This window comes from Moschus berezovskii, chromosome 1 (genome assembly GCF_049115385.1).
Source record: "Moschus berezovskii isolate FMDL1 chromosome 1, NW_MosBer_1.0, whole genome shotgun sequence".
In the NCBI taxonomy this organism is placed as follows: Eukaryota; Metazoa; Chordata; class Mammalia; order Artiodactyla; family Moschidae; genus Moschus; species Moschus berezovskii.
This window is the reverse complement of record NC_142460.1, coordinates 103,649,340-103,669,488: the sequence shown is the minus strand read 5'-3', so window position 1 is coordinate 103,669,488 and position 20,149 is coordinate 103,649,340. Positions and strand designations below refer to the sequence as shown.

The 20,149-nt window shown below is 45.7% G+C and overlaps 2 protein-coding genes across 9 annotated transcripts in view; one reads left to right on the top strand and one right to left on the bottom strand.

The window, feature by feature from the left end:
- MAP3K13 (mitogen-activated protein kinase kinase kinase 13) overlaps positions 1–16,539 on the top strand; it is a 177,307-nt gene extending 160,768 nt beyond the window's left edge. For 4 of the 7 annotated variants that reach the window (XM_055408803.2, XM_088838443.1, XM_088838445.1 and 1 more), the window contains 2 exons: positions 801–898; positions 12,646–13,770. In XM_055408803.2, the coding sequence (XP_055264778.2) occupies positions 801–898; positions 12,646–12,706 (159 nt within the window). In that variant the 3' untranslated portion in view covers positions 12,707–13,770. Of the gene's footprint in view, positions 1–800; positions 6,696–12,645; positions 13,772–14,457 lie in introns of those variants that run through there. The other 3 variants (XR_008683638.2, XM_088838453.1, XM_055408804.2) reach the window with 3 other exon arrangements.
- On the bottom strand, positions 7,111–17,156 carry TMEM41A (transmembrane protein 41A). 2 transcript variants are annotated; one of them, XM_055408808.2, is made up of 5 exons: positions 16,952–17,156; positions 14,215–14,368; positions 12,052–12,213; positions 11,354–11,492; positions 7,111–8,960 (listed from the first exon to the last, which is right to left on the bottom strand). In XM_055408808.2, the coding sequence occupies exons 1-5, from the start codon at positions 17,068–17,070 to the stop codon at positions 8,740–8,742; spliced, it is 795 nt and encodes a 264-aa protein (XP_055264783.2). In that variant the 5' UTR covers positions 17,071–17,156; the 3' UTR covers positions 7,111–8,739. The 2 variants fall into 2 exon arrangements, with proteins under 2 accessions (XP_055264783.2, XP_055264788.2); XM_055408813.2 differs by lacking the exon at positions 16,952–17,156 and adding an exon at positions 16,518–16,652.
- Between the last annotated feature and the right edge of the window lie 2,993 nt (positions 17,157–20,149).

The window sequence follows — 20,149 nt, the reverse complement described above, 5'->3', positions numbered from 1 at the left end:
ACTGTATAGCTGATTGTTTTTGTTGGGTACTTAAGCTAACTTGGTTGGACTTAGTGAACAAATTGGACTTACAAATGTGGTCTGAGAACAGAACTCATTTGTATGTAGGGGACTTACTACAGAGATAATAGAGCTTCCCAAAATGGGGTAGTTCTCCCAAATGAAGCACAAACTTAAAACTGCTCAGGAACCCTTCACCCTGAGATTCAACTCAAGCATCACTTCTGACCCTATCCCCCAACCTAGTTGGGGGTATCCGCCTCCCTCCCCCAGGTCCACACCAGCCCCTCCATGCTGTCAGAGCACATGTCCCACTTCAGTTAACATACAGTACTGTCTTCTCAGAGGATGGGTCACAGCATGGTTGGAAGTGTAGACTCTGGAGTCTGACTTCCCAGATGCCAGCCTTAGCCTTTCCACTCACTCACTGTGTGATGGGGGCGAGCCACTTAAAGCTTTCTGTAGGTCAGCTCCCTATCCCATATACAGGCATGATCACAGCCTCTATTTCACAGAGGATTAAATGGATTAATAGATGTTAAAGCACTCACAGCAGTGTGTGGAATGTAGTGAACAACATACGTGGGACTGTGATACACTGTTTTCACTGTCTTCCTCTTCACTGTCATCATCATCTTTCTAAGTCTTCTTTCTCCATAAGCCCCACAAAGACAGGGTCTGGTCTCATGTATGTTATCCAGTAACCCAGCACAGGACCTGTCACATGGGAGGTGTTCAGAATACATTTACTGAGTAATTGGAGAAAGGAATTAAGGTCTTATGTTGTCTTGACTTTGCAGAATCCTATGCAGTTTGAAGAATCGGACTGTGACTCTTCAGATGGGGACTGTTCTGATGCCACAGTCAGGACCAATAAACACTACAGCTCTGCTACCTGGTAATGAAAGAACACCCACCCTGAAGATCTCATGACTATACTGGCATTTCAAATTCACCCCACCCCCAGACTCTTCCCACTCTCTCCCTGCTTTTTTATCTGGGAGGAGAGCTGCCCCATCTTTCTTACCCCTAGAAATGAGCTGCAATAACAGGAACATGAGACTTCGCAAATCTCTGGAGAAAAATATCCAAATGAAATTAAGTCTCACTGAACATTTCAATCAAGAATGGTAGGGATCTATTTTATTGAATATTCTAGCTACTGTAACATTTATATTTATTTTTGTTTGACATTTTAACACTTTGTACTGTAAAGAGTGAACTATATATGATAGAGAAAAAGACAATAATTTCTTGCAAAAAAAAAGAGCGAGCGAAAGGAGGAAAGAAAGTGAAATTTAGGAGCAACATCCTTGGGAGTTTGTGGGACCAGGAGGTATTATTGCTACTTGAACAGGGGACCAGTTCTTTTGGCTGTAAGTGACTGAAGAAGAGCCAAAGCAAGACATACTGAGCATTTTAGAAAACAAAGAGCAGCAGAAGAAAAGCAATTCCAGGTAACTTGTGAACAGACCACACTAAATTCAACCAGCTTGTCCAGATGGGTGATGCAAAGACCTAGAAAAGTTTGGTGACCAGCTACTTGTATCCAAGGTCTTTGAGGGCATGTGTTCAAAACTGTGTATGTGGAAACTGATCTCATTTTTAAAGTTTTAAGCAGCCTTTGGTAGTGAGACTTACAGGTAGTATCCAACCTTGTCCTTGACAAATATTCCACTTTTTAATGCTATCAGTGTCATGACCTTGGCAAGTGTGTTACCTTGACCAGTGAGTTGATTTTTCAGACTTGAGTGCCATTTTCCTGTATCCTACTTCCTTCCCACCTGTTGACTCTGTCTTTTAGGGAAAAGAGGGGCAGGGGAGGGAGAGCCTGAGGAAGAGAGAAGGATAAGACAACAGTGTTGGAAAAGCAAATGTGCAATTTGTGAAAAGACATTCACAGAATGTCTCAGTTTAACTACGTGGAGAAGATGGGAATCACCCCTCCCTCCCTGGGACCAGGTTGTTTGTCTTCTAGAGTTTTATTGACTTAAATGAAACAGTCTTTGAAGGCAGCTAGGAGGTGTATGAGTCTGCCCAATGTCCAGTCCCAGACCATACCCTATGTTTATATTAACTCATTCTAACCCCAGCTTTCGTGAGTGGCTACCACTGTCAGAAAAAAGGCAAAACAGGCAATTTGCAAAAGGCAACCCCTCCCCCACCATAATAGCTTTTCTGTTAAATGCTACTTGTAAAATGTATTTGGCTCCATGCAAATTTGAGTAATTGGATTTGGAAATTCATAGAAAGAACAACTGATGCTAAGCAGAGATTGGAAAGATTTTATATTGTCCAAGTCCTGAGGTCCTTTCTGTCTCCCGGATCATGGGCTCTGAGCAACAAACCAAGGTATCTCATGGTGCCTCAGCTTTAAGGAAATTTTAATCTAGAATTTGATATAAAAACAGACATTGGCCTAGTTTCTGTCTCCAAGATTAGTCACTGCCAAACACCCTTTCTAGGCTCAAGACCTAGAGAGGATGGTTTAAACGCTTTGACACTGCATCAGATTGGACATCAGGCAAGACTTAAACACACAGGTATTAAACCATTTCCAATACAGGTGAAAGCATCGCCCTCCTCCAAGTGTCACTGATTGCATAGGCCAAAAAGCAAAAGCAGGAGGGAATTTAGAGCAGTTCCTTTTGCTTGTTTGATCCCTCCATTTGTTTACACTTTATGTTGAGACATTGATTTAAAATTTAGTGTCTATAATTTATAGCTGTTAGGTAGGATGAAGGAAAATGTTTAACTTATACAGAGAGCAGTATTGTTTCATTAAATTATTCCATTTTGTATGAATTCTGTAGCTGGACTACATGAAAGATCTTAAGTTATGGCATTATTATCATTGTTATTTTATTTTATAATAATTATTATCCTTCTCATTTTCTGTCGATCAGAAGGTGTGGTTTATGGTGTAGCACAGTGATTGTGTTGATTGCTAACCATGAGTTATTATGGATTTTTATGAAGGAATGAAAATGGAACTGCCATGTGGGAGCTCCCTGGTATTCGTCTTAGCTGTATTCCCTCATTTTCTGTGTACAACAACAATCATCTGAGGACGCGGTACTGCCGTGAGGCCCAGTGGTTAACGCTGTGATTTTGACTTGATCACAAAAGCTCCTAGGTGGGCAGATGACTGAGTGGTGGACAAAGTTCCAAAGCTGTACACTTTCTCAAATTTCTTAAGAAATAAAATCATGCGATCCATTAGAAGCACAAGAGAATTATTTAATGCCCTGAGAGAAACAGGCCTACAGGGAACCTGCCTGGGGCCCGTGGGATAGTTTCAAGAACTGGCAACATGGTTTGTAATCTCCTTCCTGCTAAATCCCATAAAACCAACCTTTTTTCCTCCTAGGAGACTAAAAAAAGGAAATAGATGGCATGACCAAAAAAAAAAAAAAAAAAGATGCCTAGCTGTGGTGATGATTAGAGAAATTCTAGCCTGAGGCCTAATCTGTCAGTCACAGAGCTGGAAAAGCACCTTTTAAAGCCCATATGTTTCATCCTCTGACTTCAGACCACATTGTACTGTGAATCTCTCTGGCTCATTACTTCTGAGAACAGAGAGGCTACAACTCTGTGTCCTCTTTCTGTCCAACATAAAACACTGACCCTTCAGCTTATCCAGGCCTTGCCCACCTATAGTGGCCAAAGGGAAACATGAAGGTCAACGTGTCTTATCCCTTTCAGAGATGATCTTTCTGGAAAATCCACTCCAGTACCTCATCATTTTGATACCTTTTGAATTCCCATCTGGACTGTCTGTCATGATAATGCCATATATCAAACTGGATTGACTGTTAAGAGCGTATTAGGGCTGTAGACAGTGTTGAATCTTCAAGTCGTTCACTGTATGGTCAAGAGCTGAATAAAGTTCCACGTTGAACATTTTACTTATTTTCTTTAGAAGTGACTGGAGGCTTCAGAGAAGAACAGTGTCTTTAGAGAAATGCCTTCTCTATCGCAGGCCTGCTTTGAAGTAACCAGGACAATTTTGAATTGGTGTGTGTTTCTTTGAGAACAACTCCACAGTCATCTGAAGAGTGTGGAATGAAGAGCTCAGGGAATTTAAGAGCTAATTCTTCAGTCTGACAACTGGGTGACAGCACTTTAAGGAAACTCCCAGGACTATGATTTTAAGCTTCGTTGTCGATCAAAACTTTAACCCCCTTGGGATGAATTCCACATTCATTTAGCATCTGGTTTTGACTGACTGCAAGATAATGAGTGTTGCGGATGAGCATTTGATTCTGATTCGCATCTATTTCTCGATCATGTCCTCTGAACAACAATTCCTCTTAAAATTGCTTAGCAGAGGGACTGAGAAGCCTGCATCCGCTTTGAAGTTATAATAGACCTTACCACTGCTAAAGCCTGCATCTCCTTTGAAGTTAAAATAGACTTTACCATTGCTAAAGTTTAGACCTGTCTGCTAGATTGTGGGGAGCACCTTCCCGGGGAGGTGAAGAGCTAGCTGTGCTGTAAGATGGTTTGGTATGACCTCCTTGAAGTTCAGATATTTAAAAACTTTGGTATCAACAAATCCATCCTTCTAGAACTAAGGATATTTTTAGTTGGATTTAATTAGTACACTGGAGTTCCATTTCAGGGCCTCATTTTACTGAATTTGTCTCTTATCCAAGTAATAATAGGCTTGATGGTTTGGGGTTTTCTTGATACAACCTAATTTTAAATGCCCTCTCCCACTGTGGAGCACTGATGTTTTTCTCAGTGTGAATGTATCCTTATTGATCAAAAGATTTACCTTTTTCTTCCATGCCCTTATGTCTCACTCTCCACCCCCTTTTTCTTAAAATGTTTCACTTGAACTTCTTACAATTCTATAAATTCCAAGGAATTCCTGCCCTGCTCTGCTCATAGTACAGTTTGCTATGTTGTGTTTCATTTTTCTACCAGGCCAGAAACCAGAATACCGCCACATACCACCATCTACTGTCTTCACGCTCAATATCCCAAACTGTGTTATTTATTAATCACCATATTCTTTCCTGCTGAGCCTAGACACACCCTCCGAACCTCTCACAATACAGCACTTGGAGCAATAATTACCACTTGATTGGAACTGGTGTGCAAGGGGAGATCTATTGGCTGTCCCAAACTTCACCTCATAATTTCCTAAGGTGGTTTGAGATCTTGAGTTAGCCCACACGGGAGAATGATGGGCTGTACCAGTATGCTGCTTATAGGTCCCACCCTGTGGCCAAGGGGCAGCATGAGAGGCAGGAAAAAGGCTCCGTGCCTCCACCCACTGCCCCTTTGGTATATGATTGCAACTGAATTGCAAAATGTCTCTCCATTTACATCATTTCATTGTGTTAAATGAGCCTGTTCCTTCAGTTCAGTTCAGTTCAGTTGCTCAGTCGTGTCCGACTCTTTGGGACCCCATGAATCACCTTACCACCTTCTATAAACAGAGGGTTAATTAAGAAGTCCCAGTTGCTTGCTTGCTTCCTTAGATTCTGTGAGGCTGAGGTACCAAAAGGATGTGACATCCTTTTTAACACTTTTGTACTGTCAGTATGAATTTAGTGGGCTTTCCAGGCAGCAAGAATTTTCTTCGTTACTGATTTCATAGAAAAAATGCCCTAATATGCTCACACCGCCAGTGTTACCAACATATACAGACTAGCACAGAAGAAATCACATTAGTCTGCCTGTTGGCACGTTACAGCCAATACTGCAGCACCTGTTCAAACTGGAACAGACTAGACTGCCAAGTGGAGGACCTCTGTAGAAACTGGAACACTTCTCAGGGACAGGTGGCAGGAGAGGGGAGCTCACTGTCTGAGAAACAGGGTTCCCCAAAAGGAGCTGGGCGAAGGCTTCCCTGGCACGTGACCAGAGCACACTGGCAGAATTTTACACAGAGCCAAGTCCCCTGGCAGCCAGCAAGGCCACTGTAAGGGAAGTGCTAGTACTAGTCGCTCAGTCAAGTCCGACTCTTTGTGACCTCATGGACTGTCCGTGAAATTCTCCAGGCAAGAATACTGGAATGGGTTGTCATTTCCTTCTCAAGGGATCTTCCCGACCCAGGGATTGAACGCAAGTCTCCTGCATTGCAGGCAAATTCTTTACCATCTGAGCCACCAGAAAACGTACTGTAAGGAGACTTCCAGCCAAGTCCCAGGCCTACTCTCCAGAGCCACTTCACAGCACTCAGGAGAATGCTGGCTCCTGGCCCTAGGCTGTTGCCTGGTGACCAGGCAGACGGGGTCCTCCAGGGGTTGCAGGTCAGAGGGAACCCCCACCAAAAGGTGCAGGCTAATAGGAAGGTGTCCTTTATTGACCATGTCACCTGAGGAGCTCGCTCCCTCCAGAGTGCCCACTTCTCAGATTCCAGAACTTGGATTGTTGATTGCAATAAAATGTGAGTTCAATTTGAAGGAGATTAACTTCTTTTTTTGTAGCCAAGTCTCAAAATGAACTCCCTCATCTGTGTCCTCTGTGGTCTCTGGTCCTGTTAGTTCTCCTGCTCCTTTTGCGGGTTCTGATGCCGGCTCTCCCTCTTTGTATCGACCAACTGTACAGTGATGGGAACAAGAGCGACTATCAAAGCAAACAAATGCATGGAATTAAACAAAAAGTGTACTTCACTGTTTTCTGTCCTGTCTTTTCCTTAGGGACTGCTTGTGTCCTGAGAGCTACCTTCACAAGTTTTAGAATTTGTCAGGGAAAGGAAACCTTTACATGACTGGGTTTCCTGCAGCCTGGAAAAACAGGTGGTGAGAAAAGCTGGTTTCTGTGGCGTTTTCATCAGACACATCCACAGAAAGAAGAGACGACCGTCATTGTGTTATTGTCTCTTCATGATTATTCTGTCACATCCGAGACGGGCAGTCTGCTCCTTCCCCACAGCTTTCCTGCTGCCCACCTTGCAGCTACTTCTCTGGTATGAGAACCATACTCTCAAATGTGCCTAAGAGGGAAAAGGCAAAAATGAAAATCTTCCAATGCATATGACTGGTGAGAAATCTAAGAGTAGAAAAAGAATAAGACATTGGATTGTCTGATTTCAGCCAATCCCGAATCCCACTGGCAAAGTTAGCAACATGCACAAACACACAGCACACAGAATACATATATCCATTTATTTGGGAAACTGCTTTGCCTGTGAAGTCACAACTGCTAAGGCACATTGTTGCGAGGTCAAGGGGAAGGAAGGAGAGAGACAAATCCAAGGATCCAGGTAAAGGGCAAAGGGTACCCGCTTTCAGCAGTGCGGAGAGCACCCAGTGTCTCCCCTCCCTTCTACCAGAGCTGCACAGAGAGCCGCGGATTCCAAGTCCAGGTGGTGTCCTCATGCCCATTCTTGCCCTCAAGCTTCTTTTAAAGCAATACATGCTTAAAAATGAAGTCCTTGTTATGTTTTTTTGGATTATACTGTGTCCAAAACACACTGCTTGGGAATTCATTCTTTATAGTGAACAAGTATTCCCAAGAATTTGTGTAGAACAACTGATCTGCATTAAGCCTTGGCAAGATTCTTGGCCAAGTCAAATCAAAAGCCAGCGGATGGTGCCCAAGGGCAAGAGTTCTGATAAGAAATGATGAGTTACTCCTGTGGGGCACAGGATCCCAGAGCTGGTCATTTGAGGTGCCAAGGTCCTTTTGTCCTTGGAACTGAATTGGTCTGTGCCAATTACAACACTACAGCTATAGAAAGCAGGCAGCTACAGATTCATTAAAACACAACACAACAAAGTAATCCAAAGCCAAGATATCTCCTTGAATTCCCCTGAATTGAAAGATAAAACAGAATTATCCCTCAGTTATTCTCAGGAAATGAAAAAAAGCATTTGGAGTGTACCGTGTACACTGGTACCGTATCCTGAGCCCATTCTCCCAGCAAGACAGGGGAGGCATTCTCACACAGAAAGGACAGACTAGAAAAAGGTACTGATGGTCATTTGGTTCAGGGGAGTCGAGGGCTCTGCACATTCAGATGAGTAAGCACTTCTCCAGAACATATTCATAACATACAGAGTGAGCTCCACTGATATTTAATAATCCTATTGCAATCAGCTGAATTGTCTGGACATGCAACCAAGAGGAGGTGTGACATATGTGGTAACATCAGTGCGTCTGAACACAAAGCATCACAGCAATCACTGTGCTTTTGAGCTGTACATGGAAACTGTATGCAGTCTGTCAGCTTGTTTCCCTTGATTAATGCAAGAGGTAGGTCATCAGCAAAAAAAAATAATAAAACATGTACTGAAGAAACACTCTTCAGGAGACTAACAGGAAGTGTATCAGTGATGTAGGTTCACATCATTAATCTACACTTAGCACGTCCACAAGGGATGCAAAAGGATAAAACCTGTCACGACAGCTGATCCCCGCGCGGAAGAGGCACGCCAGACAAGGGCCATCAGCGTCCTCTCCCGAGACAGCTCAGGGCTTGGCAAGAGGCAAGTATGACACACTACCCTGAGTTCCTTGTTATTCAATAAAATACAAACAGGATTTCCTGGGAGGCCATCCATTTTGCAGAGTGTCTTGCTAAATCTCAGCTGGTTTGAGAATCTGATACGATTCACCGTCCAGAGCACAGTGTCCTTCGTGACAGGACAGAGTACACAGAAGAAGAGTGTCAGATCACCTTTTGAGAATAATTTAAAAACAATGAGGGGCTTCAGAGGACCACATCCGTTACATACATAAGCAACAGAGTCCAGGGAGATAGCACCCAAGGCACCCAGATCACATGACCTTTCTACTATTCAGAGAGTGAGCGTTGCTTGTTTCTTTCAAACGTAGGTCTTTCTGACTAAATTTTTTAATGAGGGTTCCAGGAACTAAGGCCACCAGGGCAATGGCCAGCAGTTTAAGGGCAGTTTCCCAGGAGAAAAGAGCATCCAGAGAGGTAAGGGTGGACAGGATGGAGCCCGTCTGCACACAGATGAAATTATATGGGATCAAACCTGGAGGAAGAAAAGGGAAATCCTGTTACTCTGGGACAGGAAAACCAAGACCAGCAGTGCTTCAGAAAGGTCACCAGTAATTCACAACAGTGACTCCAGTTTCATACGTGACTTTTGCGCAATTCTGACCCCAAACATATTTCCTCTTTCCCTTCTTCTCTTCCATTCCTTCCCCTCCTTTCCTCGCTTCCCACATACATTTGCCTCATTAAACAAAAGGACTTGAGATGGTTTGCAATATATATATATATACACACACTACAATAATAAGATTTAAACATTTTTTTAAATAGGGGAAAACAACAAGAATAAAACAAAGTGAAGAATAAACAAAATTAAGGCATACAGTTCACTCATTTGCTAGAAGTGTCCCCAGATTTGGTTCCGAGTACCTAACAGCCCAAGCAAAGAGAAGCATCAGCATTATGAGTTGTGCAGTATGCCCAAGATAAAAACAAGTTTCTTAGAAGCAGTAGTACTGTTTCATACTCTGTACTGTCTGTAAGAGGTCATCAAACCCACTGGATCCCAAAAGTGACTGGTGGCCCAAGAGGCTGACTGTATCGCAATCCCCCGTGAAGCTGTTAAAAACACACCCTCAGGCTGTGCCCCAGGGACTCTGGCCCCCTGGGTCTGGGGGTAGAGCCCAGGAACCTGCATTCTAACAGCCTCTCCCAACTCCCACTCCCAAGACTCTGATTGGTGTGGGGCCCCCTGATGATCCACTCCTCTTCTCTGGTGGATGATGCCTCAAGAGGAGACTCATCAAGGTCATACAGCCTGTCAGAGGCGGAATTAGAACCCTGGTCTCTGCAGTCCTTCCAAACCTCGTGTACCTGGTTAATTACAAGCTGCTAATAAGAGATATTAGTTTCCCTGGTGGCTCAGGTGATAAAAGCATCTGCTTGTAATGCGGGAGACACAGGTTCGATCCTGGGTTGGGAAGATCCCCTGGAGAAGGAAATGGCAACCCACTCCAGTTCTCTTGCCTGGAAAATTCCATGGATGGAGGAGTCTCGTAGGCTACAGTCCATGGGGTCGCAAAGAGTCTGACACGACTGAGCGACTTCACTTTCACTTTCAATACATGTATGTTTCTATATATGTAGAACGTATTATGTATTTAGTTAATGTATAATATATAAACATATAAGTATACAAACATAAAATATATATAAGATACTTTGTGTATGTTTAAATATGTAATGTATATATTTGAGGACTTCTGTTCAAACCATACTTTTATAGACTAAATTTTAATGGTTTCCTGTTTTTCTTAAATATTACTACAAACATTTTATCATACTATTAACTATTTAAACATCTCCAATTTTTGGTGACCATGTAACATTTGAGATAGGGATTCCCTGGTAGCGCAGATGGTAAAGTGTCTGCCTGCAACGTGGAAGACCCAGGTTCAATCCCTGGGTCAGGAAGATCCCCTGGAGAAGGAAATGGCAACCCACTCCAGTATTCTTGCCTGGAAAATCCTATGGACAGAGGAGCCTGGTAGGCTACCACACATAGGGTCACAAAGAGTCGGATACGACTGAGCAACTTCACTTAATAGAGATACGGAGGCACTTTCATCTAAAAGCCGGTCTGACAGAATTAGCTGTGGTTGATTCTGCTTCAATTTAAGATCTCCACTTCTCTCAGGAATTCCCTATTAATAGCAACTGCTCAACCACAGATTTGTCAGATTTGACCCAGAGCCCTGAGTAGTCTTTCCCTCCATTTCTAAAGAAGGTTTAAGAGAGACGATCCTTGCCTTAGGCTTGGAGAGGGTGGGGTGGTTTACTTCCAGTGTGGAGAAAACAAGTCCCTGATTTCACAGGATGTTAGCCATTTTCCCATTCAGATGAAAGTGGTCCAAAGCTCATACTTGGAGAAACACTGCTGTCATCCTAGCCTCACATTTGGCCAAGTGGCTCATTGAGGGTAAGGAGCTTGCTGAAGATCATACAATTGTCAAAAGGCAAGAAGGAACTAGCTCCTCCTAAGGCAGATCTTAATGAAAATAGGGGCCAAAATCAAACAGGAAGCCCTTGCTCTGACCTTCCGCTGCCTCCATCTTCTCTTCCATCTGCAAACCTGAACTCTGCTTACACTGAGCCCTTACTATGGGCCAGGGCGTGTGTTACACAGATTACTCTTCTAATCCCAGGGCCTAGCACAGTGCAAACACACAATAGGCATGAAATACAGGTATAGAATGAACAATCCCTAAATTTTTCCAGAACTATTTTTATGGGTTCTCATGTTCAAGCCCAAGTAGATCAGGAACAATTACATTAGACAAGGCTGGACGATGCTCTCCGTGAGCCTGGCTCACAGAGACAGGCACGTGCCCGTGACGACTGTGAGACTCAGACTTACACGCCACGTCTTACCGATAAGAACAGAGAAGAAGAACTGCACGATGGGGATGTTCAGAATCGGAGCCGAGAGGTTCAAGAACCAGTTTGGCGTCATAGGGAAAAGTCTCAGAAACAGTAAGAAGAAAAACAGGCCGTTTCTGTTCTCCTCCACCTGAAGCCAAAGAAGACAAGGCCATTAAGAAGCAGAAAGAGTCTCCAGCTGGTGAAAAATCTGTTGGTGCCAGGCACTATTCTAGATACTTTTCATATTCTGTAAATTCCAGGGCAGAGATTGCTTTCCTCATTTTTAAAATGGAAGTGCCTGGGACTTCCCTGGTGGTCCAGTGGTTAAGAATCTCCTTTCCAATGCAGGGGATGCAGGTTTGATCCCTGGCTGAGGAACTAAGATCTCACATGCTGAGGAGCAACTAAGCCGGAGTTCCACAACTCGAGAGCCCAGGGACCACAAAGCCCTAGCGCAGCCCCCACCTCCCCAAAGCTGGAGGCGCTGGAGGCTCAGAAGTCAGGAACCTGCCCAAAGACACAGAGCTGGCAGTGATGGAGCTGGAAGCTGAGCTCAGCTCTTCATCTCTAGGAGACATTGACAGACCCTCTGGAGCCTCCTGCGGCAGGGCAGGGGGGCACGGTGGGAAGCACCTGCACCACACTCCCCTCAGGGCCATGCCATGACTTCTAGGGACCCAGCACTCAGATATACCCTCTAGCCTTACCTTCTTCTGCAGCAGGGCCACTTTGTCAGGAAAGTAGGAGACCACCAGCTGTTTGCCAAAAACACTGGAGAGCAGGTAGCAGCCTGTGGCACCCACTGAAGTCAGCACGCAGCACAGCAGAAGCCCCAGCCAGGGCCCAAACAAAGCACCGGCTAAAACATTCTGCAAAGGAAACAAACCCTCTGCCATGAGGACATCCGCCAGGTGCCAGCCATTTCGTCTTGGAGCCTGGGAGGCCTAGGTTCCCCCCTCCTTCAGTGATTTTCCGGGACAAAAAACCCTATTCCCATTGTAAAGAGATGAATGAAAGGTGATGAAAGAGCTGGGAACTACAACCCTGGCTTCAGTCTTCTCACCCTCAAAACTGGGAAGAGGATTAAAACCTCAGAGGACAAGACAGAATTAAATGGGAAAATCTACGTCTAACACCCAGCCTTCCACATGGGCTGTGATAGGTCCTGCAGACCCTGAGGCTCTGGGGAGGCAAAAAGAAAGCTCACAAGTTATTTTTGCTATTCTAAATGGACACAAAGCATGAATTTCCCCTTAGTTAGACCACATTTACAGAATGTCTCGTTTCTTTGCTTTCTGCAGGAATTACATCTCTGTGGTACGCCAACCTTGGCAATTTTGTGTTGACCAGATTTCTAGCTAACACTCAAAAAAGCCTGTGATGAACCAAAATGAAAAAGTGAACCAATACTTCCTAAATGCAGTCTGGCTCGTAGACATCATCCTGCCAAACATGGAATCCAAGAGAGAAAATAAAAGGGGGACCTGGAAGCGAGAAGGTAGGGATCTCCTCAGCACCTCCAATGTGTTAAGGACTTGACAACATGTCCGATTTAATCCCCAACATGACCCTGTGTGGTATGCCAGCCTCACCCCATTCTACCAGTGCAATATTAAGTATGGTGCCCAAGGCCCCACGAGGAAGAGATAGGATGCACCCCCAGGGAGCAGCTGGCTCTTTACCCTGCAGAGGGATCAGCTCAAGAGAGAAAGAGGTATGGGGGCAACCCAAGGAGACAGATGGCCTCTGCCCTCCAGCACCACACATGTCCCCATCTCTCTTGGCGTGGCTATGTTTGCTTTTCTTCCAGTTGCTAACAAAGACACTGCTGAGGCAGATCCAGCCTGAGCTGAATGTTGGGGCAGGAGGGAGAAGCAGGACAGAAGGAAGCTCTCAAGGCTGCCTGCTCAGTGCCGAAGCCGCAGTGTGCCAGGCGCACCATCACTGTGTCAGCCCTTCTGCACCCACTGGGTCATTTAATCCTCCCACGTAACAATCCCAGGGAGTTATGTAGGAGAGTCTCTGTTCTACAGAGGAGGAGGCAGGGTTGGAGAGGTTAAATGGTTGGCTCACTGTTACACAGCTGGGGTCTAAACCTACCCAGCTTACAATGCTGCTGGGAGGACAGCGCAAATTCTCCTGTATCACCTGAGGTGGAAGCTGGTTAGAAGAATCCAAGAGCCCACGTGCAAGCCTGGATCTAACACTGCAGCTCCCGAGAGCCAGGGGGCCACCTGGAAAACCAGAGTGACTTGTCCCCACCACACCAGGGAGGTTTCCCGACCCTCTCCAGCCTAATAGCACCAGGAATAACCTGCATCTGTTCATCAGACGCTTACAAAGGCACTTCCCTGTGCCAAGCAAACACACAGGCTGTGAACAAGGAACAGGCCCAGCCCTCAGGGAACTCACAGACTAGTGGAGAAAACAGATTTTAAAAGAAAACCAACATGTAGAAGGGGAGAGGTCTCAAGGACAGTGCTCCACAGCTGTCAAATCCTTAGAAACAAAAGCAGCAAACTTGAGAGGAAAGGCAGGCTCTGGAGCTGGGGGGTGGGGGGGTGGGGCGAGGGTTCAGACCCCAGCCCTACCCACTCCGCGCCTCGTCATCAGGGACAGTTCCTTTTCACCATTCACTTCCTTGTCTGTAAAAAGCAGATAATAGTGCCTGTTACTGGCTCTTGGGAGAATTAAATAAGGTCAAGCGGGTAGAGCAACTAGGACAGTGCTTGACACAGGGAAAGCTGTCAACAAACAATAGCCACGGTAGCCTGTCCTCTGGACTGTAGGCTCTGCAGCCTAATGGCCCCTCTGCAAAGAAGAACGTGGCTTCCTGGGAGGCAGGCACAGGAGGAGGGCAGGATACTGACCAGGAAGCTGGACCCGGGGATGGCAAAGCTCTGTTTGTAGAGGTAGGCACTGCAGAAGAGCAGGAACACGTAGACCTGGTGTTCCTTCCGGAATTCTCGAAGGACCTCGGAGAGTTCCCGCAGCTCAGCCAGGTCCGAGGGAAACCACAGTGACCTGGAGATTTGGAAAAGCAGATGGAAACAAGAGTCGAAAACAGTCTCATACCTAATAAAGTCACTTGCTGTGTCTTCTTTCCAAAACAGATTTTTAAATGTGCCCATCATCTGGTCTGCTAGGAATCAGCAGAGATGCGGGAGGCTAGGATGATGGATGACCTGATATTTATAATACAGCGGAGGCAAGAAGAGCCTCGGTTTGGAAGCAAGGGACCTGGTGTAGCATCTGAACTCTGCTACCATCCAGTGGTATGATCTCAGGCTAGTCCTTGAGCCTTAGTTTCCTGATTGGAAAAACGAGAGGTTAATGGTGGATAATCACTAAGTTCCCTCTTAGCTCTCAGATTTTATGGACTAGTCTTTTTTTAAATTTTTAATTGGAGGCTAATTGCTTTACAATGTTATGTTGGTTTCTGCCATACAACAACTTGAATCAGCCATAAGTATACATATGCCCCCGCCTCTCGAACTTCCCTCCCACTCCCCACCCTATCCCACCTCTCTAGGCTGTCACAGAGCATGGGGTTGAACTCCCTGTGTTATACAACAACTTCCCATTAGCAATCTATTTTACATATAGTAATTTATATGTTTCAATGCTACTCTCTCAATTCGTCCAACCTCTCCTTCCCTCGCTGTGTCCACAAATCTGTTCTCTATGTCTGCATCTCTATTCCTGCTCTGCAAATAGGTTCATCTGTACCATTTTCCTAGATTCCATACATATGCATTAATACATGATAGTTGTTTTACTCTTTCTGACTTCCTTCATTCTGTATAATAGGCTCTCGGTTCACCCACCTCACTAGAACTGACTCGAATGTGTTCCTTTTTATGGCTGAGTAATATTCCATTGTATAAATGTACCACAGCTTCTTTATCTACAAACAATAAATGCTGGAGAGGATGTGGAGAAAAAGAAACCTCTGGCACTGTTGGTGGAAATGTAAATTGATACAGCCACTATAGAGAACAGTATGGATATTCCTTAAAAAACTAGAAATAAAACTACCATGTGACCCAGCAATCTCACTACTACGCATATACCCTGAGGAAACCATAACGAAAAAGACACATGTACCCCCAGTGTTCATTGCAGCACTACCTACAATTGCTAGGACATGGAAGCAACCTAGAAGTTCATTGACAGATGAATGGATAAAGAAGTTGTGGTCCTTATGAACTGTTTCTAAGAGGCAGATGGATTAATTTCTAGGCAAGTACTGAACGCCCAGAATTGCCTTCCTTTCCAGGGGCAAACCCTCCCCACTAAGCTTTAGGCCAAAGACAATTCAAACTTCACACTTCTCCTAAGTTACTAGGTAAAACGATTGCTTTATCAATCACAAAGGAGCCAAGTAAAGGTTCCCTGGGAAAGTGTATTTGTCCCACACCATAAAGGTTGAAATCAACCCTTTCAACCAGCCGGCTTTCACTCTGCTCTCTATATGGTCCTCAGTGCACTCTGATTCCTGTACAAGGGTTACCCTGTACAAAGGCTATCTTGCCTCTGCCATCTGAACAACTCTGGAATCCATCAATGATCAATTACATGCAAACCCTCCTGGTTCTCATTAGAATGTTTCTCTTACTCTGACAATCACAGCTCTAGCCTTCCCAGCTAGAGCAAAACAACAGTCACTGAAAACGGCTGTCCTAATATTCAAAAGTAAGTAATATACACCTTCATTATCTTTACAAACAGTAGGCCGGTTTGACGACCAACCGGCCCGGTAGGTATTTGTACCACCTCCTGGGCTTCCCTTGTGGCTCAGCTGGTAAAACATCTGCCCGAAATGCGGCAGACCCAGGTTCGATCCCTGGGTTGGGAAGATCCCCTGGAGAAGGAAAAGGCTACCCACTCCAGTATTCTGGCCTGGAGAATTCCACAGACTGTATAGTCCATGGGGTCGCAAAGAGTCAGACATGACTGAGTGACTTTCACTCACCGCCTAACACCGTGGGTAAGTAAAAGGAAAAGCTGAGACAACCAAGAAGAGGCAGTCGATAACTAATCAGTGAATCATTTAAAGTTGTCCATCAACGTTTTCCTCAAGCCCGATATGCCTTCAAGTCCCAAGGGCAGATCTGACCAGAAGTGAATTGGGGAGGACGAAGGAGGGAGGCTGAGAGCAGTCTTTACGAACCGGCTGCGGGTCCACATCGGGGCGAAGGTGGGATGCAAATAGGGGTCAGGCCTGGGCCTGGGAAGGCGACAGGAACATCGCTCAAGAGGCGATCCAATGGGGGGAGCAGAGGTGCTCCAGCAGGATCAGCCCAAAGTAAGGCGCCGCGTTTCCCTCCGCAACTAAAAAAAAAAAACCAGAAGGCACCAGACAGCACTCCCGCGCGGCCGGCAGCATGCAGATCCCAGCCAGGGCCACGTCCCGATTCCAGTTCACCCGGCCTGCCCAAGACCGTGTCGACGCGGCCCGATCTCCAGTCCCAGGACTGAACCCCAAATCCCGGCCTCCGACGCCTCCGATCCCGGGACCCGAATCTCCGGTTCCCAGACCTCATCCTCGGACCTGGCTCCCTTCCTCTGACCCGAACCTAGGACCCAGTCACCGCCGCCACGCACCTGTCTCCAGCCTCCTCGGCTGAGACCAGTGTCGACGCGCGAGGCAGTCGCGTGGACAGCAAATACAGGGCGAAGGTGCTGCCGGCGAAGACCAGGAGGAGGCCGAGTAGCGAGTGCATCTCGGCTCCCGCACTCGGACTCGCGGGGCCACGGAGCGTCCTGGAAGTAGCGCCAGGAACCTAGCTGCCTGCCGGCTGCGCCAGCGGAGCGAGTTAGCAGACGGACGAGGGCGGGGTCTGCCCCAGGCCCCGCCCCATCACCAGGCCCCGCCCCCGGCCCGGACTCCAGCGAGCCCTTAGGGCTGGAATCGGGGCAGAAACCTTCCTTCCTTCTGCTCTTGCTTCTGTCCTCGTTCCGTCTGTATATCTTTTTTATAGTTTATCTCTGTCTCTTTCTCCACTTATTTGCTGGGTCCCTGCCTGGCGTTAGGACGTCCGGGGTGAATCAGGAACACTGATCACAGCAAGCTTGCAGTTTAGTGGTTAAGATAGACTTGTTGACCACCAGCTGAACCAGAGGCTCCAGTCCAGTGCGGTGAGATAATCAAAGCGACCACGGAAATAAGGAGAATTTCCTTTTATTGAACGCCTACTATGTTCCCATTGTCCCTCATTCAAACAACAGTTCTGCAAGATTGGTTTTTTGTCTTTATTAAACAGGTGAAAAATCCAAGTCTCAGATTAAGTGACATCCCCCAAGAGAGCCACGATTAGAATCCAAGTCGCCCTGGGTCCAAAACTAGTGGTTCTGTACTGCGTGGATTCATGGAAGAGGTGGGGTTTGAGCTCATCACCGTAAAGGATGAGCAAGATTTCCACAACAAAGACACGAAAGAGAAGGTGAACTGAGGACCCCAGTAAGGGACCAGCATCTAGTTTCTGTGAAGCCTAAAGGGGTGAGAAATGAGTGAGAAGGTGGAAACAAACTGGAAAGCATGGAAGAGCAGCTAAGGAGTTGGATTTTTTTTTTTTAATATTGTACATGAGGAGACACCAACAGAGGTGTTTAAGCAAGAGAATGATTTAGTTCCCATTTTAGAATATTTTCCCTGGCAGATGATTAGACTGCATTCTGAGTTGGTAGCTGATGAGAAAGGCTGCAGCCCTGAGCCAGGACCACAGCAGTGGGAAGGAAGATGGACAGACTGGGAAGCGTTGAGTTGTAGGACATGGATAATTAAATGGAGAATGACAGAGAGGACTCCAAAATGTCACAAGCCTGGACAACAGGAACATCCTTGTCATATCATTCAAAGTTCCTCTTGGGCTACATAAGGAGCACCTGTCAGAATTCAAAGTGTACAAGGTCCTAACAATCCCATGTCCGGCAGTTTAACCCACAGATAGGCCCTTAGGCAGACAAAGATGTTATGTTCAAGGGTATTCTGTTGGCTTTGTTTTGATATGAGGATATTGGGAACAACCCAGATGCCTATCATTTGGGGACTATTGAGGTTAATTATGGTATATTCACAAATGGAACAAATACTAAGCAGCTTCCTGAAAAAGGGAAGCAGCTCTGTGTATCCAGATACAGTACAGTAGCCAGAGAGATGGCAGGATAAAAATCAAATGAGTCGCAGTGTTAGACTATATTATGGCTCGTTTACAGGAAGAAGAAAAAAGATATATTTTAAAAAGTCTGGGATTTGCATGAAGGAGATGAAATGACTCAATGTCTGGGATTTGCATCAAAATAATGGGATGGGACTGTAGTAAGGATATAAACAAAACAGGATTGGCCATTGAGTTGATAATTGTTAAAGCTGGGTGATGAGTGCAGGGAGGTGGATGTTCCCTATTTCTATGTATGTGCAAAGTTTTCCATGTTAAAACATGTGTGGGACTGTTCTCAGCCCACCATTCTTTTCTCCCTTCAAATCTGCCATTCTAGCTGAACACACATGGTGTCAGTTTGTGCCTCTGACAACACTTCCCTAGCAAACTTCTCTGCCTGAAAACTCCTACTCTTTCATCAACACACAGGGCAATTGTCACTTCCTTTGAGAAGCCTTCTCCAGCTCCTGCAGTCCAAAATGTTGTTCCTTCTCTATGCTTGGGGCCGCCTCTGAAGTGTCTTTATTTCTGCGGTTGCATATGCTGTGCTCCAGTGTCATCACCCATCTCCCCAGGAGACAGTGAACACTTCTGTAAATGAGACAAGGTCTCACCATCCTGTGTCTGTCCCAGCCCTTAACCCTGTGCCTGGCTTGTCATTGGCACTTAATAGGAAGAAAGAAAGTGAACTTGCTCAGTCATGTCTGACTCTTCGCTACCCCATGGACTGTAGCCTGCCAGGCTCCTCTGTCAATGGGAATTTCCAAGCAAGAATATTGGAGTGGGTTGCCATTTCCTTCTCCAGGGAATCTTCCCTACCCAGGGATTGAACCCAGGTCTTCTGCACTGCAAGCAGGCTTTTTACCGTCTGAGCCATGAGGGAAGCCCAAACTAAAGAAGGTCCCACCAAGATTTGAACTTGGATCACTGGATTCAAAGTCCAGAGTACTAAACATTACCCACTTAATAATAGTTGGTTAAATCAATGGACCAGGCCTAGAGAGGAAACGACTGGTTGGTTGGTTTGGAACAGTTGATTTAGAGAAGTCAAAGGAATATAGGAGGAGAGAAACAATGAATAATGACACTGAGCCTGTGCCAGGAATGTGCAGAGCAGAGAACAGGAAGAAAAGCTCCTGTTCTCAAGGGCTTCATTTTGCCTTTGGTTGGGGGAGAGCATGGAGAGTTACAGAGCATGATAGTGCTGCAGAGGAAATGATGTGTCCAGGCTTCCAGAAAAGCAAGCATCATCATCCCTTTTATGGATGATGGCTGAGCAGGTATTCAGATGGAGTCACTTTAAGAGTTGATGAAGCCCAGAGCTGTGAGTGTTGAGCAGGACTGCATCTTAAACATTGGTCCCTTCCAAGCCCATGATCCTTGCTCCGCCTGGCACTGGCACCGCCTCTCAACACACAGGTGAAGATCCAGAGCTTGGGCTAAACATTCATACGTTCTGTCTAGAGGAGACAGTTGAAACAGGACAGGGGGAGGTCTCTTAGGGAGACCATAAGAAGGAAAGTAATAGCAGCTGACATTCATTGAGTCTAGGCAGAGCTGACCCCACAGGAAACCTTTTACACACATGAATGTATTTATCATATTATGAGGCAGGGGCTCTTAAAAGCCCCTACTAAAAGTC

Excerpts from the sequence above, each read along its gene's own strand:
- TMEM41A (XM_055408808.2), bottom strand. The coding sequence starts at position 17,070 with ATGCACTCGCTACTCGGCCTCCTCCTGGTCTTCGCCGGCAGCACCTTC. Across the intron at positions 12,214-14,214 it reads TCCCCGGGTCCAGCTTCCTG|AATGTTTTAGCCGGTGCTTT; the intron begins GTCAGTATCCTG and ends TTTCCTTTGCAG. Across the intron at positions 8,961-11,353 it reads CTTCTTCTCTGTTCTTATCG|GTTTGATCCCATATAATTTC; the intron begins GTAAGACGTGGC and ends TTCTTCCTCCAG.